Source organism: Lipophrys pholis, assembly GCF_963383615.2.
Source record: "Lipophrys pholis genome assembly, chromosome: 21".
Classification (NCBI taxonomy): domain Eukaryota; kingdom Metazoa; phylum Chordata; class Actinopteri; order Blenniiformes; family Blenniidae; genus Lipophrys; species Lipophrys pholis.
The window spans coordinates 21,270,010-21,292,213 of NC_137649.1; the positions used below are offsets into that span (position 1 = coordinate 21,270,010).

The 22,204-nt window shown below is 42.7% G+C and overlaps 1 protein-coding gene across 1 annotated transcript; it reads right to left on the reverse strand.

The window, feature by feature from the left end:
- Window positions 1-9,582: 9,582 nt before the first annotated feature.
- Window positions 9,583-16,381, reverse strand: LOC308126261 (breast cancer metastasis-suppressor 1-like protein-A). Its single transcript, XM_080490506.1, has 10 exons — window positions 16,112-16,381; window positions 15,843-15,933; window positions 14,140-14,267; window positions 13,978-14,057; window positions 13,788-13,884; window positions 13,148-13,237; window positions 12,980-13,044; window positions 12,790-12,829; window positions 12,333-12,462; window positions 9,583-10,067 (listed from the first exon to the last, which is right to left on the reverse strand). The coding sequence occupies exons 1-10, from the start codon at window positions 16,245-16,247 to the stop codon at window positions 9,950-9,952; spliced, it is 975 nt and encodes a 324-aa protein (XP_080346632.1). The 5' UTR covers window positions 16,248-16,381; the 3' UTR covers window positions 9,583-9,949.
- Between the last annotated feature and the right edge of the window lie 5,823 nt (window positions 16,382-22,204).

A 22,204-nucleotide genomic window follows, 5' to 3' on the forward strand; every position in this document is an offset into this window, starting at 1 on the left:
CCTCTTTAGCTCACATCCCACCGGTCCTCAGTGTCCATCAAAAAGCCTTCCTCACAAAGCAAGCGTGGCGACACGATGGGAGGTACTCCTCTTAGAAAGAAGAGCATCTTTTTGTTCGGAGTCTAACATTTTCACCGACGTACGTGCACACACAAACAGGCCGGGCAGGTCACCGGATGGCAAACCGATCAGCTCCAATAACCAGCAGAGGGAGAACAGTCTCATTAAAGCTGGCCTGTTTCCAGCTCTCCCTTTTTCTGTATCCAAAACAAACGAGGGTCGTGTGGTGTCAAAGTGCAGCCACTTAGGGTTCCTTTCTTTGTCTTCTTCTTTGTCTTTTTCTTGCCCTGCCTGAAAACGAGCAGAGCGGGGAATTCCTCCGAGGAAATATTTTCGCAAAACCCAGAAGATGAAACAGAGCAGAGCACCTGTCGGTGCTGTGTGCTCCGTCAGCATCCTGTCAAACGCACACAGCCAATTAGGACTGCAGCCAAATGGCTGGGCGAGTTTTCTCTCTCTCTCTCTCTCACTCCACTGATTCTATGTTTTCATCGTGTGTACACACACACACACACACTCACACTCACACTCACACATTAATGCAATAAACAACACTAACACACTTTCAAGAGAAACATACACAAAGAAATTCTATATATATATATATATATATATAATGAGAGAGAGAGAGACACACACACATTATACGCATGTGCACTTTTTACAATTAAAAACAACCTACTTGATCGTACACACACACACACACACACACACACACACACACACACACACACACACACACACACACACATATATAAGCCTGTATTCTAAATTTTCAATGCAGGAGAATCCCTCCGACTGTGAAGTCTCTCCACAGTCTCCTGTCACAGATGCCAGTTGGCCATTTGACTACATTTTCATACTGAGCCTGCATTCAGCAGACGAGTCTCAGGTGGAAAGGATGAGTACGTTTATTTATTTTTTTGGGGTGGGGGGGGGGCAGGGCACACACACACACACACACACACACACACACACACACACACACACACACACACACACACACACACACACACACACACACACACACACACACACACACACACACACACACACACACACACACACACACACCCCGCTGAACTCGATACACCAGATATGTAAAATGTTAGAGCTTCATCGCTGCGGTGGATGAGTCTGTCCTGACACTAGAAAAACAACGTGAGAAGGACGTGAGCCAACACACATAGACAGCAAAAAACATTGCCACCGCCGTGCTCCACCAGTCTCCCTGGGCTACTTTGCATATCAGACCTGACATAATGAGGAGATACTGTATGGTGTCTCAGGACAGTGGGTGTGGAGTTGGAAGGTGATACTGCCACCTCGTCTGGGCAGCTAAATAAGCCTGACACATGCAGGCCTGCCAGCGTGTTCGGAGCTCCTCACTTTCAGGCCATCGAGTCAGTTCGAGTTATAACTCCACCAACCAATGATCCCTGCACTAAGAAAAGAAGCAGGGGCTATGAGATCATAACTGTTGAGGAGGGAAAAAAGCTAAATAAATAAATGGCCACACAATGCACATTACGTCAACTGCAATTGTTTTAACCATCTTAATTATGCCCGTTTAAAATGGAGTCACATCACAATGTGGGATTTATGCCGACAGGCCTCCGAACAAAGCCGCCCGACAGATTTTGCAGCTCGTTGTCATGGATCTTTGCATTCGAAGATTTGCATGTCGCTCTCACCAGGGCCGGTTGGCACAACAGGCGTCTTGGGGAGGAATCCAAACAAGACGCGGAATCCTACACCAACTGACAAGACGAGTGCACCAAATGTTCATGGAGCAGCAAGTTATAGCAAAGCCAATCACTACACCTCCTTCGTACGTGTTTGAGGTCCGAGAGCCGGCTGGGAGTCTTGCCGTAGAGCGAAGACGGACAGCATAATATCACACTGCACAGAGGACAGGACCAAAGCCAAGAGGTAACACTTGGAAGAAATACACGGACATCACTGCATATCCAACATGTCCGTGTCCTCAAACAGATGGTTCACTGAGCCAGACTCTTGCTGTGGTACTCCTTGTTGCATATACACAGGGAGCCAAAGGGGGTCCTGAGATAGTCTTGCACTGCCAATGGTGGCGGTCAAATCAAGCCAAAGTGCACACAAGGCAAAGATGATGTCATTTTTCATTTCCAGGTTTCCCAGTGGAACTGTGAGGACAAATTATAAGCAGAATCTGAGCCACTGTCGGTGTACCTAAACAACCTTTAACTATTCCTTGGCTATAAAAGGGAAGGTTGTGCATGTGTGTGTGTGTGTGAAGGTGGCACCTTACACATAGTTTCAGCCAGCAAGTAGTTTGGGCGGTACGAAAGGGCACACGACTTGTTCACCCTATTAGCTGCTGTCAGACGTTGATGGATGGCAGCTTTTTAGATGCACCGGCCCAATGGGAATAAACTGGCGATTCCTGCTCGGCGAGAGAGGAGAAGAGCACCACAGGATGTATCCGCTACCGTCCAATCCAGCAGAGGGTGGTTAAAAATAAACTCCCCAAATCCCACAAGACAAGAAAGGATGAGTGTTGCACACACCTCAACAGTTAGAATGTGACATGCAGGAAAGGGAGATCGGCTTCAGTCCGTCTATTTGTAAGATGAGCCATTTCGATCAGTTGTCCAAGATGTTCGTATTCACCTCTGACCTCCCACACACACTCCAGCATGAGGGTCAGTTTAAAGGGGTTAAATTATCCAGATTTTCGTCACTTTCACTTCGGTCTCGTTGGTCAAAGCTTATTTCCCCCCAAATCCAGTTTTTCTTGATTTTCCTCCATTTGAATATTGGATCATAGGAGCTGCATTCAGAATCTGCTGTGTCTGTGTGAGCTGGACTGGCTCCGCCCACACATGCCCATCTTGGGAAGAGGAGGAAGTACTTCCTCTCATGGTGCCATGTGCCAAAGCAGAGCTTTGAAGGATGTTCTTGTTCTTGACTTGTTCCCAAGTCTGTTCACCCCCACGAGGGTTGATCTGTAATAATGAGGTTAATAATAATGGTCACGTCTGACAGAACCTGCAGAAACATGAATTTATGGAGCGTATACCTACTCTGTCGTCACGGTGATGAATAAATATTCCAACACAAAATGCATTCACACTGGGGAAACAGTCTCAAAACAAATGGGGACAAAAATCGTGCCGATTATCCTGTAGTGTGTGCCGGCCTTAATTGTGGGAGGAGTCAAAGGGAGGGCCTATCTTGATTGGGATTGGCTAAACCCCCGATGACACTATATAGGGTTTGATTTCTGATTGGCTGGTTGGAGCAACACACTTTTTAAAACCTGAAACAAGCCAGAGAGAGAGGACAGACTGTCTTCACTTCTGGGGCGTCGTTCCAGGTATGGGGACGATTATTACTTTTGAAAAAACATTAGAAAGTGAATTTTGCATAATATGACCCCTAAAGGTAGGAGGTGTTTGAAAAGTCTCTTTGGCCCGAGAATGATAAATATACATCTGTTATCAAGCCTTGATAATCCATTGGCTTGCGGGGAATGTGTGCACGCAGGAAGACCTCATTCTGTGTGCTCATGAATCTTGTGGATCTACATTTTGTGCATTTTTGACAAGAGGGATGATCCACACAGATGAGTATCAAGCTGGAAGATAGGCAGATCAGCAAGAAAACCTATTTTTAGATCAGTGTAGTAATTTTCTGCAATAATTGTTTGATTTTGCTAAATACAGACATTTTCCTGTTTTGCACTCTGTCCCACAACGAAGAAGAAGTTGAAGTTTAAAGGTTATTATGGCACTATTTCACCGGTTCAGCCCACTCAAGATGAACTTGGGCTGAATGTGGCCTCTGAACCACCCCTGACGTAGAGCGTACCCAAGCTGGAGACCCTCACTGTCTACCTGTAATCCATCCCACATCATTTTTCAGGACTGCGAGTTCTTTGGGGATTATGAGGATTCCTCACCAGGGAGTAAGTGGATAATTGATGCACTGCTCTTGGAAACAGGGATAGTTTAGAATGTGGAGGACTGCTGTGCCAAGTTCCTGTACTTAAGTTGCGTTTATTCTTTTTTTTTGGGGGGGGGGTTGGTCGAACACACATCTGTTGTCTACTTATTCAAATAACGTCATGTTTTTTTTTTGTGTGAATGCATTCCAGTGGTGTGTTTTCACCGTCGGTTGTTGTTTAATTCTCATCCTTGGTCCGTCTACCAGACAGTAAAGCTCACCTACATAATAGGACACACAGGTCAGAGTATTGCAGCGCCATTAAGTGGACAAATGCTGTGGGCCGAATCTCAAAACACATTTCGAAAAAAGCCTTTTGCTGGAAGTGCTTGAGCTGAGACCATGGAATCATAGGAAATGTGGGTTTCACATATTGGAGCAATGGTCTAACACATTTATAGAAAACAAGCCAATGTAAAATATTATTTGATTTCAGTACAACGGAAAAAAATTATAAAAAATCATCCCTGAAATTGGACAGATTAAAGTCTCTTTATATGTCCAAACAACTGGGATTCATACAAGTCAGTGGTTCCCACATTCAAATCTAACTTGAGGTCGTCTCTCCCAGTTCCTACTTTAGCCTGTTGTCTTATGAGGCAAACAAAAAAAAGAAAAGAAAAAAAGAATAAGACTACAGTGAGAAGCAAAATGTTCCGCTGGGTTGGCGGTTGATATAAAAAGCGAGCTGCGACATGCCGACAAGCGGCAACACCGTTGTTCGTCAACTTGCCGATTAAATCTGAATCTCTATGAAGCATGCAGGTTGCTAAGGAAGCAAACAATGTGAAGTGTTTTGCAAATAGCAGAAGCCCATAAAACAGACATTTGGCCAATCTGCGGTCGGCATTAGTTTTTTTTTTTCTTTTCCATATACGCCGACGACTCTCAGTCACAGGTACCAATTTGTGCTGACTAATGGTTCGTCTCCCATAACAGCCTAAAACGTTCCTGAGAGAGAAGGGGAGCGTTTTGGCCAACGTGAACTTGTCATTTTCTTTTGTCACCTTCTTTACTTATTTATGCAAAACACATTCCGGTGAACGGCGGCCCGAACCAAAGAAATGGCGCATTAAAATCCCAAAAGGTAAAGGTGTTTTATTACTCGCTGTTGTCTCCCCACTTGCGGTAATTTAGCGGGCAGAAGTAAGCATCAAATATTTCCAGAGATTAATCTTGAGATATTAAAAACACTCCATAAAACCTTTAGATATTCAACTTACTTTCCCGAGTGCAATAAAAAAAAAGGAAAAAAAGGTCATAAATTAGGCATGTCAATAAACCAGCGGCAACTCCATGCAAGGGGAGGCGAGACGGTATATTATGAAGAGACAGATGCACGTTTGAGCGAGAGCGGTGAATTCCAGGGCAGCGCCACCGGCACCCCATCCACAGCACGTGGCCGCGACACCGCGGGCCTCTCCACCCGAATCCTCCTCACCCAGCGCAATTTAATGCTAACTTATGGATGTATGCAGTCGCCATTCTCTTACACAATCGGCATCAAAAGGCCCACGTATAGGGGGGTGGGGGTGGGGGTGGGACGGAGCACATGCATGCACGCAAAAGAACCACATGGGGGAAGGAGAGGGGGTTTCTCCCTCCCTCTCGCCTGCCTGAAAAACCCACAGCCATACGCAGGCACATACATCACACAGAGGGGCAGGGGGATATAAGTAATTTAGCACAGTGTGACACTTTCACGGTCTAATTAGCCCCAGTGTTGCAGTAAACACGTCCCAATGACCCTCCAGTTCTGGTTACTCATTAAGTATAGATGGAGCTGAAGATGGCCAGCCGCTCCTCATCCGTCAGGACCTGACTCGTCACAGAAGCGCCACCACCACCACCACCACCACCATCACCACCACCCCGTCCCATCAACAGAACCATCCAGAACCTGGTAACTGCAAATGCCAAAATGAGGAAGGAGCCAATACTCCGGCTCACATTCATACATTAATGTGAGCGTTGAGAGGAACGTGCACAGGGCAGATTGAAGGAGGTGTGGAGAGACGCTGCATGGGCTGAAGAGAGGACGAAAACCCTGTTTCAGCCTTTGACGCGGTGATGGGGATTTTCCTCCCCACCACCACCCTCTCGCTCTCTCTCTCTGTGTTGCAGTAGCAGACGTGGCCAGCGAGCTGTGATCAAACTGTGCCTTCATCCCTCCACTCTCACTCACACTCTCTCTCTCTCTTTCATCAGCTGGGAGGCTTCAGCAGCAGGGTGCCCCAGATTAGCAGAGCAGCTCCCTCCTCCCATCAGGGTGCGGAGGCCGCCTGCTCGCCGCCACGGAGCAGCACTGACACCTTGGGGCCAGTCGACCAGCATTACCATGAAGGAGTGCGAGAGAAAGTGGCGTGGATTCTCTACAAGTCACATCTTTTTTTTAGTCCCAATTTCATCTTTAGGGGGCCGGACCAGTAACAATCTTTTTTTTTTTTTTCCTGGTGAAGAGTATATGTGAATAAATTGTTTATACTTTTTTGCTAAAAAACAAACAATTACTACAGAAAATTACCAATTTTAATGAAACTTCCTGGTGCAAAATGCAGTGAAATGTCCACAAATAAACGTTTGTTAGCTTTCATGGCAGCGTCACCGACATCTCAGCTCGGAATCTCAGTGTTGTGTTGGGTTTATACTATAAAATATGTAGATTTTAACTATTTACTTGGCGGTTTGGTCATATTGAAGCGTATTAAGGGCCGGTTTTGGCCCACAGACCTGATGACCACACGCTCTCCAGCCATTTTCCCTCCTTAGGGTTGCAAAGGAGAAAAGAATTGAACCAAGGACATTTTCACTGTCATCAGTCGTCAAGAAATAGATAATAAAAAAGAATAAAAATGTTTTTTTCACAATGCAAAAAAAACCCAAACCTATTTTGTGGTATATTTAATAGTTAAAGAATAAAATGTAAACCCTTTTCAGGTTGTGGATGATACTGCATTAAGCTCCCTCATCTCGAGCGGGCAGGACTGGTAAGATACTGCCATAATAACCAAAACCAAGCTGAGGTTCAATAGTAGTGAAGTATCCATCTTTCATAGCAGCATCACAGTGTTGTGTCCACTGTAAGATATTTTTACAAAGTTTTGGCCTACAGGCCTTATGTGTGCTCTAAGCCCTTAACTTGGATCAAGATGACTTTGAATTAACATAGAGGAACTTAAAAAAGTTCAACCCCGTAGAAAATAAATAAAACTTCTTAAAGGGAAAATCACTCTTTGTTGGTTTTTCTGAATTTCAGCGGCACCGATCGATGTTTCCCCGAAAGATCGATCGGAGGTCACACTGGTCCGAGAACAGTCAGATGAACGGCGAGCGGACACACACGCCACAAGAAAAGTGGTACATCAGCGCGGATCGCGAATCGATCGCAGTGTGTGGTGTTAATCTAGTGAGTGGCCCTTTGGCAGAAATGAGCGACTGAAGAGGTTGAACAGCACAGCAGACCAAAGAGAGCCATTATCAAATAGGACCAGCTCAGCATTTTCCTTCTAAATAAGCCACTTTTTGTGTGCGTGTGTGTGTGTGTGTGTGTGTGTGTGTGTGTGTGCGTGCGTGTGTGTGTGCGTGCGTGTGTGTGAGACAGAGAAGCATAGCCAGGGTTCATTGCACCTCTGGGGTGACTTTGGGCCGAGCACTGTCAGGGAATTTCTCTCTTTGGCGGAGTATTATATAAGATTGTATCTGGTCAATTTTGTGCACGTTATGCCAAATCCAAAGGGAGAGCTGAGCTGTATGCAGAGCTGATGTGACTTTGTCTGAAGCTGTTGAGGTAAAAGGGAAACAGGAAATGCAGTAAAAGGCACATTTAAGAAGAAAAAAACAAAACATCACCGTCTCACATATCAGATTACTTGCGTGCAGACGGGACTCTCTTGAAATTACACAAATGAGCTCTTTTATCAGTTCGACATGCGTTGGCACAATTTCTTTTTATTAGTCACCTGTAATGTGGAAAATGAACTTTGAAGCATAAAAAAGTTTATTTTCTTAATAAAAAACAAAAAACCCAACAATGTACTTTCATCTTCATGTATGTTGCAAGCACCTCTGTTTACAACACTGTTGGCAGGTCAACACTCTGAAAACGGACGCAAAAAGGAAAAATATGAAGCACCAGCGATAGAACGCGGATCGTACACGTGAAGAAGAAGCAAACAATTCATGATTTTTTTTTTTCCCCCCCCACATCTTTTCTGGTAATACAGAAACCTTTTCGCACGGAGAAGCCCGTGTGGAAGAAACAAAGACGAAGGAGACAATGAATATAACAAACGGTTTGGCAAAAAGCTGAAACATGGCAGTGCACGTCACAGAGTTCACGCTTCAATCGAAAATCAGAGCGTCTTTGATTAAACTAAAACGTGGATCTTGTTTTGAAATGATAACTTGCGCCCCGTTTACGTTTCAAGTGAAAACACAAAATGTTTGCGTTTTTGTTTCAGACAGCGATGTCCGATTACACGGCAGATACGCTGAAATTGATGTAGTTTTCATGTTGGGCCACTAGTGGGTGCTGTTTGTTTTTGTAACAAAAACCGCACACACAAGTACGCGGACATTTTTATGGCCAGACGACCAAGTTGGATTGTTATTATGGCGACAGTCAACTATAAAACTACCAAGTCCCAGAAGAATATGGACGTCCATATTCTTCTTTTCTGAAACGAAAACGCCGTTTCCACCGAGACGGCGCCTGAGCATTTACACAAAGTTCCGCCACGGGAGCCGTTTCCAAAAACGACACACAAAACGCAATGAAAGTCTTGCACTTTCACTTGAAAACATTTAAACGGGGCCTCAGGCACTAGACAAATGGCAGGAAACGAGAAGAGTCACAATAACCCACTGATCTCTCTTTCTCTATATATTAAATATATATTCACACACACACACACACACACACACACACACACACACACACACACACACACACACACACACACACACACACACACACACACACACACACACACACACACACACACACACACACACACACACACACACACACACACACACACACACACACACACACACGGCAGCTCCTGTTAACTGTACTCGTAAAAATACAGACTTCAACTTGGCCTCAGACTGAACTTTAAAACAAAAAAACGGGAGAATTACACTGAAACATCAAGACATGAAGTGATCATTTAGTAGACGAGCTCCCCAAGTGGATTCCAACAACCCCCACCCCCCCGGGGCGTTCACCAAGAATAATGACATCTCATTACTTTCACAATATCAAATACTGATTAACGCTCAATTCTACCATCTTGTAAAAAAAAAAAAAAAAAGAGGATCTCTGGGGATCCTAATAAGAGATTTATTCGGCTCGGCTTGAAATTCAAGTCTAAGTGATGCAAATCAAACACACCCTCACCTGGACGGAGGCTCCTCACTCACTCCTTATTAGACCCGCTTCAGTTCCCACCCGGTACCAACCGGTTCGGAATAAGGCTCGACTATATCGGTATCGATAGTCCAGGGCTTTTTTTTCTTCTTCTTCTTCTTCTTCGCGTCAGCTGGAGCGTCGTCTCGTCTCGGGAAAAGGCACGCGACTTCAGTTTCTGGCGTCTCACAGTTTGCTACTGCTGTTCTTTTGTTGTTGTTGTTGTTGTTGTTTTCTAATCTCCCTTTGTTTCGTTTGTTAGCAGCACTTTGCATTGATCTCCGTTCCAGAGAAAATGACACTTTGTGACCTTGTATCAACACACATGTACATATTTACAGAGCGGGCCGTCGCCTTTAACTACAAGGGTAAGAAACGTCCGTTTGTCCAGACTTTTTTTTTTTTTTAGTGACATTTGTACAGAGTGTGAGGTGAGGCTTGATGGTGTGTGTGTGTGTGTGTGTGTGTGTGTGTGTGTGTGCGTGTGTGTGTTTATGAGTGTTTGATAGTGTATTTGCCTTTCTGCAGCTGGGAGATGTACAGCTTTGACTTGGTGCCATCCAGGCGTTTGAACCACACCTCGTCGTTGTTGATGGTGGTGATGATGGCACTGCGGGACACCGAAACACAAACATTTAAAAAGTTTAGTTCCACAAAAAAATAAAATAAACACATCTAGTCCCAGTTTTTAAAAACGGTGCATGATATAAAATGTGTGTAGGGCCACTATTATAGCTCTTTTAAGTTAGTAAAGTGGATCTTACCAACTTCAGCTTCCTACTTAAACCACAAGACAACTATGGACAGCATGACATCAGGGCTGTGATGAAGTAATAAAATGTGATGTGCTGCACCCTCTTTTTAAGAACTAGATATTTCATCAGCAGATCAGGAGGCGAATCATTGGTTCACTTCACCCAAAGTGTCAAACTGGACCGTTAAGAGGCGACAATCTGGCCAAACCACCAAGCAAAATTGTGAAAATTCCCCCAGAAATATTGATATTAGGAATAGCAGACGCAACACAAACCTGAGGCCCGAGCTGAGATATCGGTGATGCTGCCATGAAAGATAGTAAACTAGCGTTAGACTCAACGCCGCGCTGTCAGGGTGAGTTTGTGAAAAAAAAAAACACATGAATAATCCAACAGTTTTCTGGACGTTTCAATGTATTTAGCACCACAAGGTTTCATTTAAATTGGCTTTATCGGTAGAGACTGTTTGGTTTTACAAAAATATAGATATCTACATCACGTAAACACAACAAAGAAAAGCTTTAAAGTTTAAATTGAAAAGGTTATTATGGCACCATTTTAGCGATCCGGCCCACTCCAGGTGAAACTGGGCTGCATGTGGCCCCTGAACTAAAAATGTGTTTGACACCCCTGATTTAAAGGATTTTTCAGCAGATGCTGGAGGTGAGCTCTCAGTACGTCGTAGATCATGACATCAAATGTAAATCCTCGTGAGAAAGTCAGAGAACCGCATAGCAGAAGCCGCTATAGATTTACCTCTAAACTGAAAGGGCATTGGTGCGACATACGTTTTAATGTGCAGTTTTGTATCTTGTAACTTTTATTTTCTACTCTATGTATGTTCTTGTTTAATACGGACCTGTCTGCAAGAAAGATTTCGTCTTAAGGGTTAATTATAAGTAAAAAAAATCAAGGTGTTTAAATATTATCTGAAAGTGATTTTACAGCCAAATATGGCCGTGGGGGGGGCACCCCGACTCCTCTTCACTGTCTCACATTTACATAATCGAATAAATTCAGTAAGACTCATAAATTCAAACTTTACAGACTTTTCACACTTTGGCTTAAGATCATCAGAGCCGTATTAATTCACTATAGGTTCATTTTTTTAAGGACACACTGGTGTTGAGCCGGACTTTACCACCTGGTAGATAGATGGAAGACACTTCATAAGACAAAGCGGGATTTTAATGTTACTTTTAAAAGGGAGTGAACACGTTGGCAATAAGATTTTACAGACGCAGCATTCACAGCGAAATGAGATCTCCGGCAGCCCTCGGTCTAGACTTGCAGGCTCACGTTTGTCAAGCCAAGTCCTATCCATTCCATGTAATGATATTGTTGAAATCACTACGGTGCTACTCGGTGATATGAAGGCTTCACTGTGTTTGTACACAAATATAATAAAAATTTTTTACTTTATTTCAGCATTGGTACAAATAACATCACTTGGCATAGATTTGGTGCTGGAATCAACCCTCACACCTTTAACGCTTCGTGTCCCACGAAGTACCGATTTGAATGCAGAACGTCCTCATGATTTTCACATCATTGAACTGAAGGTTTTTCCACTGAAGCTCATTTGATCTTTTTAATTTGTTTCTCTCAACGGTGACTCTAAACCCCTGAGACGAGGCCTCTCCTCGACCTCCTCGCACTTTCACCCCCGGTACAGACCGACCACCCTGTGAAGTTGTGCCTGAGGGGACGAAAGCAACATGGAATCGATGAATATTATTGAATACATCCTGTTTTGGTACCGTCAGTCTTATTGTCTGCGTGGAAACAGCTGCAATTTGTGTAAGTTAATCAGATTCCCAGCACTTGCGTGTCTGCTGATCTGTGTACAGGTCACAGTTCTTCCCATTCATAACAGCCACCTGTTCTGAATGAGTGGTTCCTCACTCCGTGGGTGACGTGACACACCAGGAATACATCTTTCCTCTTCCTGCAGCAGAAAGTGGAACGCCACCATTCGGCCTGATCTGACCTCTTTTGTGTTGAGAAACACACATAGGCACACGTAGCTCAGTTGTTTTGTGTTTCAATTCCTTTATGCCGCTCCCACACACACACACACACACACACACACACACACACACACACACACACACACACACCTGGTGGGGTACTCGTCCTTCCTGTTGATACAGATGGCTTGTCCCCTGCAGTACCACTGGTTGTCATAGAAAAGTCGACCATCTTCGGAGCGCGCCACGTGGTGATGCCTGTCAGGCTTGACTGCCGGGGCTGGAAGGAAACAGGTTGAAAGATCAGGATTAGGGACGCACCGATACCGATACCGATACCGGGTCCGATACCGGGCCCAATACCGAAATTCTTTAAAATTACCGAGAATGACACAGTAAAACGGATTGTTAATTATGTTCTGTAATAATATCAAGAGGAGGTGAATCTTTAATTACGATATTAATGAAAATGAGGAGAAGCGGACTCATTTTGATCTCTGCTCTTAAAAAACTTTGAGCAGAGTACTGAATCAGGAGTTCCATGTACGTATGGGTCGATGGCTGCACTCCAGTCAGGTATCGACTGTAACCGAGGAGAAAATCTTACCATCCACCTTCACCCGGTGCGGCCCCAGTGATGCCACAGCCTGCGAGGGAGGGGAGAAGAAAGACACAATCAGAAAGGTCAAATTACAACCGAAAGAGAGAGAGAGAGAGAGAGAGAGAGAGACACACACACACACACACACACACACACACACACACACGGGTAAATACTTTGTCTGCTTACACGGTACCTTCCTTATCGCGGTCCAGTCTTCAAGAATATCCAGATCTTGCAGCATGTAAACAATATAAGGGCGTGTTCAAGGTTAAGGGAACAAACACACACAGGAGTGGATCAGCTGGAAACATCTTAACAGACACGTTGGAGATGAACGACGGGGACAAAAGGGAAAGGATATCAGACACAACAACAGGCTTCTTCTTCTTCACAGGACAGAACGGGTCTTTCTTCTTGTTTTTCCGCGAGTGCAATCCATCATTCCACAACTCTGGAAAGATCAAAAAGACGAGAGAAAGACTGAGCTGCTCGGTCTTAACTACCGACGTTTGCTCTGTATTTTCACTTCTAAAAGGGTAAATGATGACTTTACACATTTTTTAATGGTCATATATTGATGAATATATATGCTAATTACTCTGAAGAGTTCACATGGGCAGTTTTATATTTTTTTTGTACTGTGAAGGTAACAACTGCGAGCCTCGATTCTACACAACCAATAATGTAATAATGGCCAATAACCTGAAACATTTGACCATTTTAGATGTAATAAAGCATTTGATTTGAGGATTTCTCAGTGACACCTGAGAGCTAAAAGGCCCCATGTGGTCCACCTGATCCTTATGACACGCATGGCTGGTTAAAATTAAAAGTTTACTGGTCAACTTTTCTACCTGAGAAACATTAAAAACAAAACATGAGAAGATTAGGAGCTGGACTTGTATGAAAGTGACACACAAGCTCAACCCCTGACACATTTACTGCCTCAATAAAAACTGGACGGATGACGAGTTTTGGTTGGTTGAAAGTGTGATTGCTACCCGAGGTGATGTCGATGCTGTGTCGGTCTTCCTCCAGTCTTCTGATCTTCTCCTCCAGTTCACTCTGTACAGTATCAAACAGCAGCAACTTCTCGCTCTGCAACACACGCAGACAACACACACTGTAAATCAGCGTCCAGCAGGACCGTGGATGAATCCGACCCCCCTGCATCCCCGGCGTGCCACTGACCTCCCAGTGCTGGCACGCAGCCTGGATCTCACACTCGTATTTGTTCTTCACCGAATCCAGGCAAAGCTCTCTGTAGATTCCTGTGGAAGTGAAAAAGAAAAGGTTAAAAACAGGAAGTTGGCAGGCGGACGCGGCGGGGGGGGGGGAGAAGACTGGACTCACCGGCCACTTTGGTCCTGATCTGCATGTTCTCCTGCAGGTTGGCTAAAGGTTCCAGATACTCCTGAGCACAGCCGGCCATCACCTCCTGGAGCTTTATGTCCACCTGGTTCAGACGCTCCTTGTACAGCCTAAGAGATGAAAAAGGAAATCCAAATGTCTTTGTAAGCAAATCCCTGCAATTTAATGCTTTATTAGATATAAAAGCAAGACTATTAATCCTTTTAACGTATTGCAAATCAGCATTAAGACACGTGAAAACATTGTGACATCAACACTGGTGTCTGACTAGGTTTTATTTGAGTCTAAAGGCTGAGTCAGCATGGATGACTTCATTTTACTCAATGATATAAGGACATCCATTACATCAGCATAGTGAAACGCACAGTCCGTGGGCCTGATCCGGCCTGCCAGAGTCCAATTTGACCCGCCTGATGAAATTATTCAGCTGTGAGAAATTATGACAATGACTGCAATATATGTATTTGACCACCACGGACACGCTTTGGTCTGCATTATGTGGTGAGTCAGTTCAGCTGATCAGGATTACTACACAGAGGCAGAAATAAAGATAATTTCTAGAATTTATTCTGATCATAATATGACTATATTTTTGAGTTCCAGCCACACGTGTCTAAATGTTTTATGCCGTTGAAGACGTAAATAGTGTAATAAAAAAAATCCACTGTGATCTTTAAATTGTAAAGCACATGGTGAACAGAATATTGTAGAAATTGCAGTTCTTTTTATTCAAACGTCAGGTTTGTCACGTGTTGTCAATGGACAGTTCATCAAAGGTGAACTTCTTAATGACATATGAAGACTGTGTTACACTAAAACAAAGACATAGATTATGATGTAATTATATACTGGCCCGGGTCACTTGAGGTCAAATTGACCCCTGAAATAAAATGAGTTTGACAGTCCTGCAAAAACTGTTTCAAAAATGCTCGATAAAACACAAACCTTTTGTCATTGTGATATCAATGCTTGCAACAGACATACTGAGAATGACCGACTAACCTGCAATGAATCAGATGTTTGCATTCATGCATTGTACGTCAACATATCTGGCCACATATCAATCAATCGAAACCCTGCCGCAATAATGAAGATCCTTTTCTCTTCATTATTTCAACGTTGCATAATAACTAATGGCAGCGGGACAGAGGTCAGATGCGGATGATCAGGAAAAATGACTAAAAATATGCTGCTGGTGTATGCAATTCGGAAAAAAAAGAAAAAAAAGAAATGCAGCCCAGCGGGTAAAATTGGGTCCAAGAAGAGACAGAGCACTGTGTGGATTTACAATAGGACACATCAAATGTTGACGGGTACCAGGGCCACACAGTGTGACAGTGGTTAGTGCTCTCGCCTCACAGCGAGAAGATCTTGGGTTCAAATACTGTCTGGGGCCTTTCTGTGTGCAGTTTGCATGTTCTCCCCGTGGGTTTTCTCCGGGTACTCTGGTTTCCTCCCACAGTCCAATAACATCCACGTGAGATTAATTTGTATGTGTGTGGTTGTCTGTCCTGTGATGAACTGGCGATTTGTCCAGGATGTATCCTGTCCTCTTGGCCCCTGACCCTGAACAGGATGAAGCGGAATAAAGATGGATGCATGGTGGTAATAACAACCATCCAGACCCGTCGAAGGCAGCCAGCTGTGTGTGTGTGAGGCTTAGTGTGGCAGTGAAGGTCACTCACTGCTCTTTCAGGTCGGAGAACTGCTTCTCCAGCGTGGTCATCTCATCCAGACACTCCATCCTCCTCCTCTCACAGTCTTCATCGTCCATCTCTGTCCACAAGAACACCATGACAGCAATTCACACCACCTCCACATTGTACCTGCCCCGGTGCTCTACCAGCAGCTACATCCCCACGGGAAACACGTATTTCGGTTGGGTTATATCAGACAAACCGGCTTGTTTATTGACTAAAAGTGTCTGCTGGTGTTTAGGGCCTGTTTCTCCTACCGGAGCTGTCTCCATCTTCGGACACCGACGAGCTAACGGTGTCCTCCTCGTCTGTGCTGCTGCCGTCCTGCTCCGCGAAATCCACCTCCATGTCTTCGTGGTTACTCTCTTTCTTCTCCCGCGAGTGCACCGGCATTTCCACCGTGTGCTAAGCCGCCACCGACGGGCTGGCAACCGGGTTTTTACTCGGTATTTTCAGGCCGAAAGGAGAGAGGCGAAGACGGCCCAAACAGTGAGCCGGTTAGCCCCGCATCTGCCAGCTGGAGACACATGGCCGCTGTGGACCAATCAGAAGGAGGCTGGCTGAGATCGACCAATCAGATGTCAGCACGAGCGGCCGACTGTGGAGAAGGGCATGTCGGGATTTGTATTTTTTTAAAACGTGTTTTGAATAAAATAAAATAAAATAAAATAAAATAAAATAAAATAAAATAAAATAAAATAAAATAAAATAAAATAAAATAAAATAAATCTCAGAGATTAATTATTTGAGCTTTGGATATAATATTTGTTGTGGTTATTCATGCATACCTACATAATCACAAAAGAGAGATATTTGGCTTTTGGTTGAAATTTATGGAAAAAGTTCATATAAAAAAAGAAAGCATGCTCCAGTAATATCATATCATAGAAATGGGGTGTTCGGGCGGTAGAAACGTACAGTGTTGATTTCCTCATCTGAAACAGTTTATTGAAACAAAAGCCAACAACAACAACAACAACAACAACAACAACAACAACAACAACAACAACAACAACAACAACAGCCGTTGTTCTGCACTGTCGGAGCACATTGCTCCCAGTAATTTTTTTAAGGTTCGTCATGAATAAGATGGGCTAAACACAGAGTTTTCTTTGAGGGATCTTTTGAACTTAATACATTTCTGTTTAATCGATTGTGGTTTAATCTAAATACCACAACCGGTCCGACTTGAATAAATCAGTGGGATACTGTGATACTGTGAAGCTGTGAGTATTCATGAGCTCACTGCTGACTCATGAATGAGTGCGAGAGCCCACCCGTGGATTTCCAGGAATACAGACAGGAGAGTCACACCGGGCATCTCCAGGAATACAGAGGTGTGACAGAGCCTTGGTGACTCAACCGTGACTCATGCACCTCCAGGTTAAACATGTCATGGCCGAACCCCTGTCGATGTTCTTCTCAGGAGTGAGCAACGGCTCAAACAATGGCATTGTATGAGGGGGGTAGAATAATGCCGCAACACCTCAGCAGGAAAAAGCAACCATTGTCCAACCCTGTCAAAACAAGCAAAGCGATCAGCTGCATGGTGGAGAACATTTCCACCAGGGGCGACATCGATCCACAGGCCTCAGAATCAGACATCTTGACATCTCACACAGGCTTTCACCTTTAGGCGACATTGAACTGTACCACGTCACTACATTATCAAGTTGAATTTCATGAGGGAAAGTAGAATGTGAGGCAGAGTTTTCAGCTTCCAGGCTCCTCTCCTGTGGAAGCAGCGCCTTCTGACGACTACTCTGATGGTGTTTGCTTGTTGCTCTCTGTCTCTGTCCTCTTCTTTTATCTCTTCCAATCCACCAAGTCTAACCTGAACAACTGAAAGTCTCCACCTCTGATTCCGGTTCTGCAGAAATTATGTTCTGCCAAAAAATATCAAGATGAGGCAAAAAGCTAGTTGCACAACACCAACAAGATGATCACCAGTGACATTTGGACTTTCTAGAATTACTGTATGTGGACAAATGAGAATATCACCATGTGGTGCAATATTTTGGTTTGTTGATTTGGTGACACACGTCACGGTTTTGTAGAGGTTAACAGTCTCAGCTCACTGTGTGAACATCCCAGGTTCGTTTCTACGGGTACTCCATGTGTTATAATTGTGTGTCATTGGTTTTCTCCAGGTTTCTTCACACATCCCTCCCTGTACCCATCGTCAGCTGGGATTGACCACTGTATCCCAAGACCTTAAACTGGATGGATCTTAGTTTCTAGGCACAAACATATGTTTTAATGTCTATTTAGTTTTTCATTTTTCAGCTCAAGGTAATTCCATTTTCCCAGAGGCTCAGTGTCTGGCAGTCAGACTCAACAGCAATTCACAAATCCGCCACATGGGGGCAATAAGGATCTTTCCACATTTCTTTAACTCAACTCAAGCCTCTGGAGTACAATTCATCCTCGCAAAAATGAAACCGCTCCAATGAAAATGAATTAAATTCAAGAACAGATGAGTGAATATATTGGGGGGAAAAAAACATGAATTAAAGGTCTTTAAATACCACCATGTAATGACAGCAATAAGAAAATGAGATTGAGACAACTACGACAATGAATTTCACAACCCAGATATTATATTGGGTTGGAAGGAGAAGAGGAACAGGAGAACTGTGAAAAAAGTTTTTTTTTATTTATTTCCAGGCTAGACTAAAGCAAATCAAGTCTAACAAATGCTGCAGAAATGAGGAAAAACACTTAAGATCCGCTTACACGACAACGTTTCAAGTGAAAAAGCATTGTTTAGTTGGCTAATTGGTTTAGTATTTTCGTTTGAGAAAAGTTCCACGTTTAGACAGCAACATTTTGAAATGAATACGACTGGGATCCAGCCCAAAAAACAATAACGTTGACCTCACCAATGCGAGGTGTTTATCCATATTTCACCTCTCAGACATAATTATTGACATTTTTGTCCAATTAGTCGAACGCTTCCACTTCATTATGTTTACTGTGTTCATGCATATTGTCTGTCTTTTTTAATATTTTCGAACAGAGAACACAATGGGGAGCAATCACTACCTTCTTTCAGGACAAGTAAATAAATACACAAATGTCCACTTCACCCCGAAAATGTATCAAAACTTTATAGATTTATGTATTTACTCATTTACTTGTTAGTTCAGTACCAAAACTTTTAGCAAATATCATAATTTAAATCCTTTCAGCATTGGTATAATTACTTGATGCCACTGTTGTTTATAAGGAAAAACAGAAAAAATGTGTTATTTTATGACTTTATATGGAAAATAATGCATAACACTCACCGTTTGGGCTAATCTTTGACTCAAGACTGAAAAAAAATTGATTAATATGTAAATCCTGCAATATCTTAACATTTCCTATGTGGGAAACAAGATTTTGTTGTATTTTTCATCAATAACAAATAAATAAACTGACATTTGAATGGGTTAAAATCATCAAATGTTCAACTTGCTTAAAAGATTCATGCTTAAAAACAGGAAAAATCCAAATATCCAAAATCCATTAATGGCTTAAGAGGGAGGTGAATTAAAGTAACACCTGAGGGTTATTGGTGATATCATTTTTTTCTGCCAAAGTTTGTCAAACTTCAGATAACAGGAGGCAAGTTTCGAGGGTTTCTATATTTCATGACCCTCTGAAGTTGACGTTGTAAATAATAAAACAGAATATCCTTCATGCCCGTTTTACTCTCACCTTTCATGCTCATCCTCCTTCCTCTGGCTCCATCACTCCAACCCACACAAACCATGCTGACGCCTGAATATTTCCAGATTTAGACAACTAATGTAAATTATGTCTGGCTTTATTTAATTTTTTAAAATTTAATTTAATTTAATTTAATTTAATTTAATTTAATTTAATTTAATTTAATTTTTTAAAATTTAATTTAATTTAATTTAATTTAATTTAATTTAATTTAATTTAATTTAATTTAATTTAATTTAATTTAATTTAATTTTATTTTATTATCTCTATGGTCTTTTGCAGTTTATGTGGTATGAATGAGCCACATCCACAGTGTCCTCTACTGGCCAGTCCTCCACTTTGCATCTGCTAATCAACATTTCACTATAATGACAATAAAGTTGTATCTAATCATATATGCATATCAGAGAAAAATACATAGCATATTATGCAACATATTGCCAAAAGTATTTGCTCACCTGCCTTCACACGTATATGAACCCATTTGTCAGACACTGGTGTGGGAGGAGGAGACCTGGTTCGCAGTCTCTGTTCTAATTCATCTTAAAAGTCGTCTGTCGGGTCGAGGTCAGGACTCTGTGCAGGACAGTCAAACTGGATCATCCAGGTGTTTATGGACCGTTGCTTTGCGCTCTGTTGTGCAGTCGTGTTGCGACAGGATGCGGCCATCTCCAAACTGTTCCCACAAAGTTGGGAGCATGAAATAGCTCAAAATATCTGAAGCATTCAAAGTTTCTTTTAGTTGAACCGGGGAGCCGAAAGCCCACAACATAATACCCCCTCCATCAAACTTTAGTACCGTTCTCCTGGCAACCACCAGACTCGTCCATCAGATTGCCAGATGAAGAAGATTCGTCACCCCAGAGAACACGGTATCGCTATTTTAGAGTCCAGTGGTGGTGTGCTTTACCACACTGGCTGAGTTGCTGTTGTTCCCAATCACTTCCACTTTGTTATAGTTCTACAAACAGTTTATTGTGGACATTTCCAAGGTGGAGTTATTGCACAGGTGGTGTCTTATCACTGCACCACATTTGGAATTCTCTGAGCGCCAGAGAGCGACATAGTCCTTCACTAATGTTTGTAAAAAATAGTCTGTATGCCGAGGTGCCTGATTTTAAACAATGTGGCCATGGAAGCGATTGGAAAGCCTGAATTCAATGATTTTCCTGGCCTGTGGAATTTTGTGATGCACTTTCTGCGTCAGCGCTTCACAGGATGAGAAGGCTGACCTCCCCAAAGTGAATGATGTCCATGAAGAACATATCAGTGATTCACAAAAGTATTACAGCGAGTACCACCGCCACTATGACGGCCCTGAACACACAAAAGCAGAAGCTTTGTTGAGACATGTTTACTCCCAATAGGAAGACTGAGGACACACTGTCCAAAGCAGCAGCAGTACAACAAACTCCTCAATTCAACAGTAAGCAAAAACACGAAGAATAATGGCGTTCATTCATTTACGCACTCAGTGGGCTGAAGGAGCCATTAGTGTTCGGCTTCTTCCAAAAATATACTTCTTATCTCAGTCACATAGAATCCAAATCCCAAAGTGTTCGCTGTGCATGAATCAGCTGCAGCAGGCAGATATTGAAGCGGAAATAAAGGGAAAACATCCCTTTATTGGATTTAGTCTTTTATGTATGTTTCTTCTAATTTCGGGGCTATTTTGATATTTGAAATTAGATATCTTTCAATGAATTTGTCATTGTTAACGTGTCAAAGCAGGAAGCATGTGTGTAGATCTCTAGTGGTTGGAAGAGATATGGTCAAAACTATGGAGAAAATACAGCAGGCAATGCACATAATGTTGAGAGTTCTCAGGAGGCCAGTTGTATTGAATAAATTTATTTATTTATTTATTTATTTATTTATTTATTTATTTATTTATTTATTTATTTATTTATTTATTTATTTATTCATTCATTTATTTATTCAATAAACAAAAATAAGTTGTACTGAAACGATTTATTATTATTATTATTATTATTATTATTATTATTATTATTATTATTATTATTATTACTATTATTATTATTATTATTATCATTATTATTATTGCTCCTAAATAGTAGTAATAAAACTATTTATTTATTTATTGTAGCACATTTATCATATGTTTACATACGTACGTAGTCGGTTAAAAGATCCAATCCAGCCAAAGAGCAGGCCTTTCTGTCATGTCATTCACGTTACCATGGCAACAGAGGTTTGGAGTAGCAGTGTTTACCTGTGTATCTCTTCCTGTTGTGACACACCTGTCTTGTCCGTGTCTCCTCCCTGTCTGCCCTCCCTCATGTGTTCCACCACGTGTCTCCCTCTCCCCAGTGGATCTAAGCCCTGTTCCCTCGTGTGCCTGCCTGTGGTCAGATCTTCTTGTTTGTTCGCCCTCAGACATCCTGGTGGTTCCTGTGCTTTCATGGTGGTTTTTTTTGGGGGGGGGTTCTCGTGTTTCTGACCTCAGCTCATGTTTCTTTTTATTTTCTTATTTTTTTTAAAGTATTCTTTTAATTGATTCAGCTGCTGTGGATACCTCTGCCTCACAAGTTTTTGGTTTTTTTTGGAGAATACGATTTATAAACTGAATTCTGCCACTGCTTTTAGGTCCCGTTATCAGTGTGACAGTATGCTGA

Excerpts from the sequence above, each read along its gene's own strand:
- LOC308126261 (XM_080490506.1), bottom strand. The coding sequence starts at position 16,247 with ATGCCGGTGCACTCGCGGGAGAAGAAAGAGAGTAACCACGAAGACATG. Across the intron at positions 15,934-16,111 it reads CGAAGATGGAGACAGCTCCG|AGATGGACGATGAAGACTGT; the intron begins GTAGGAGAAACA and ends TCTTGTGGACAG. Across the intron at positions 13,885-13,977 it reads CTGCGTGCCAGCACTGGGAG|AGCGAGAAGTTGCTGCTGTT; the intron begins GTCAGTGGCACG and ends CGTGTGTTGCAG.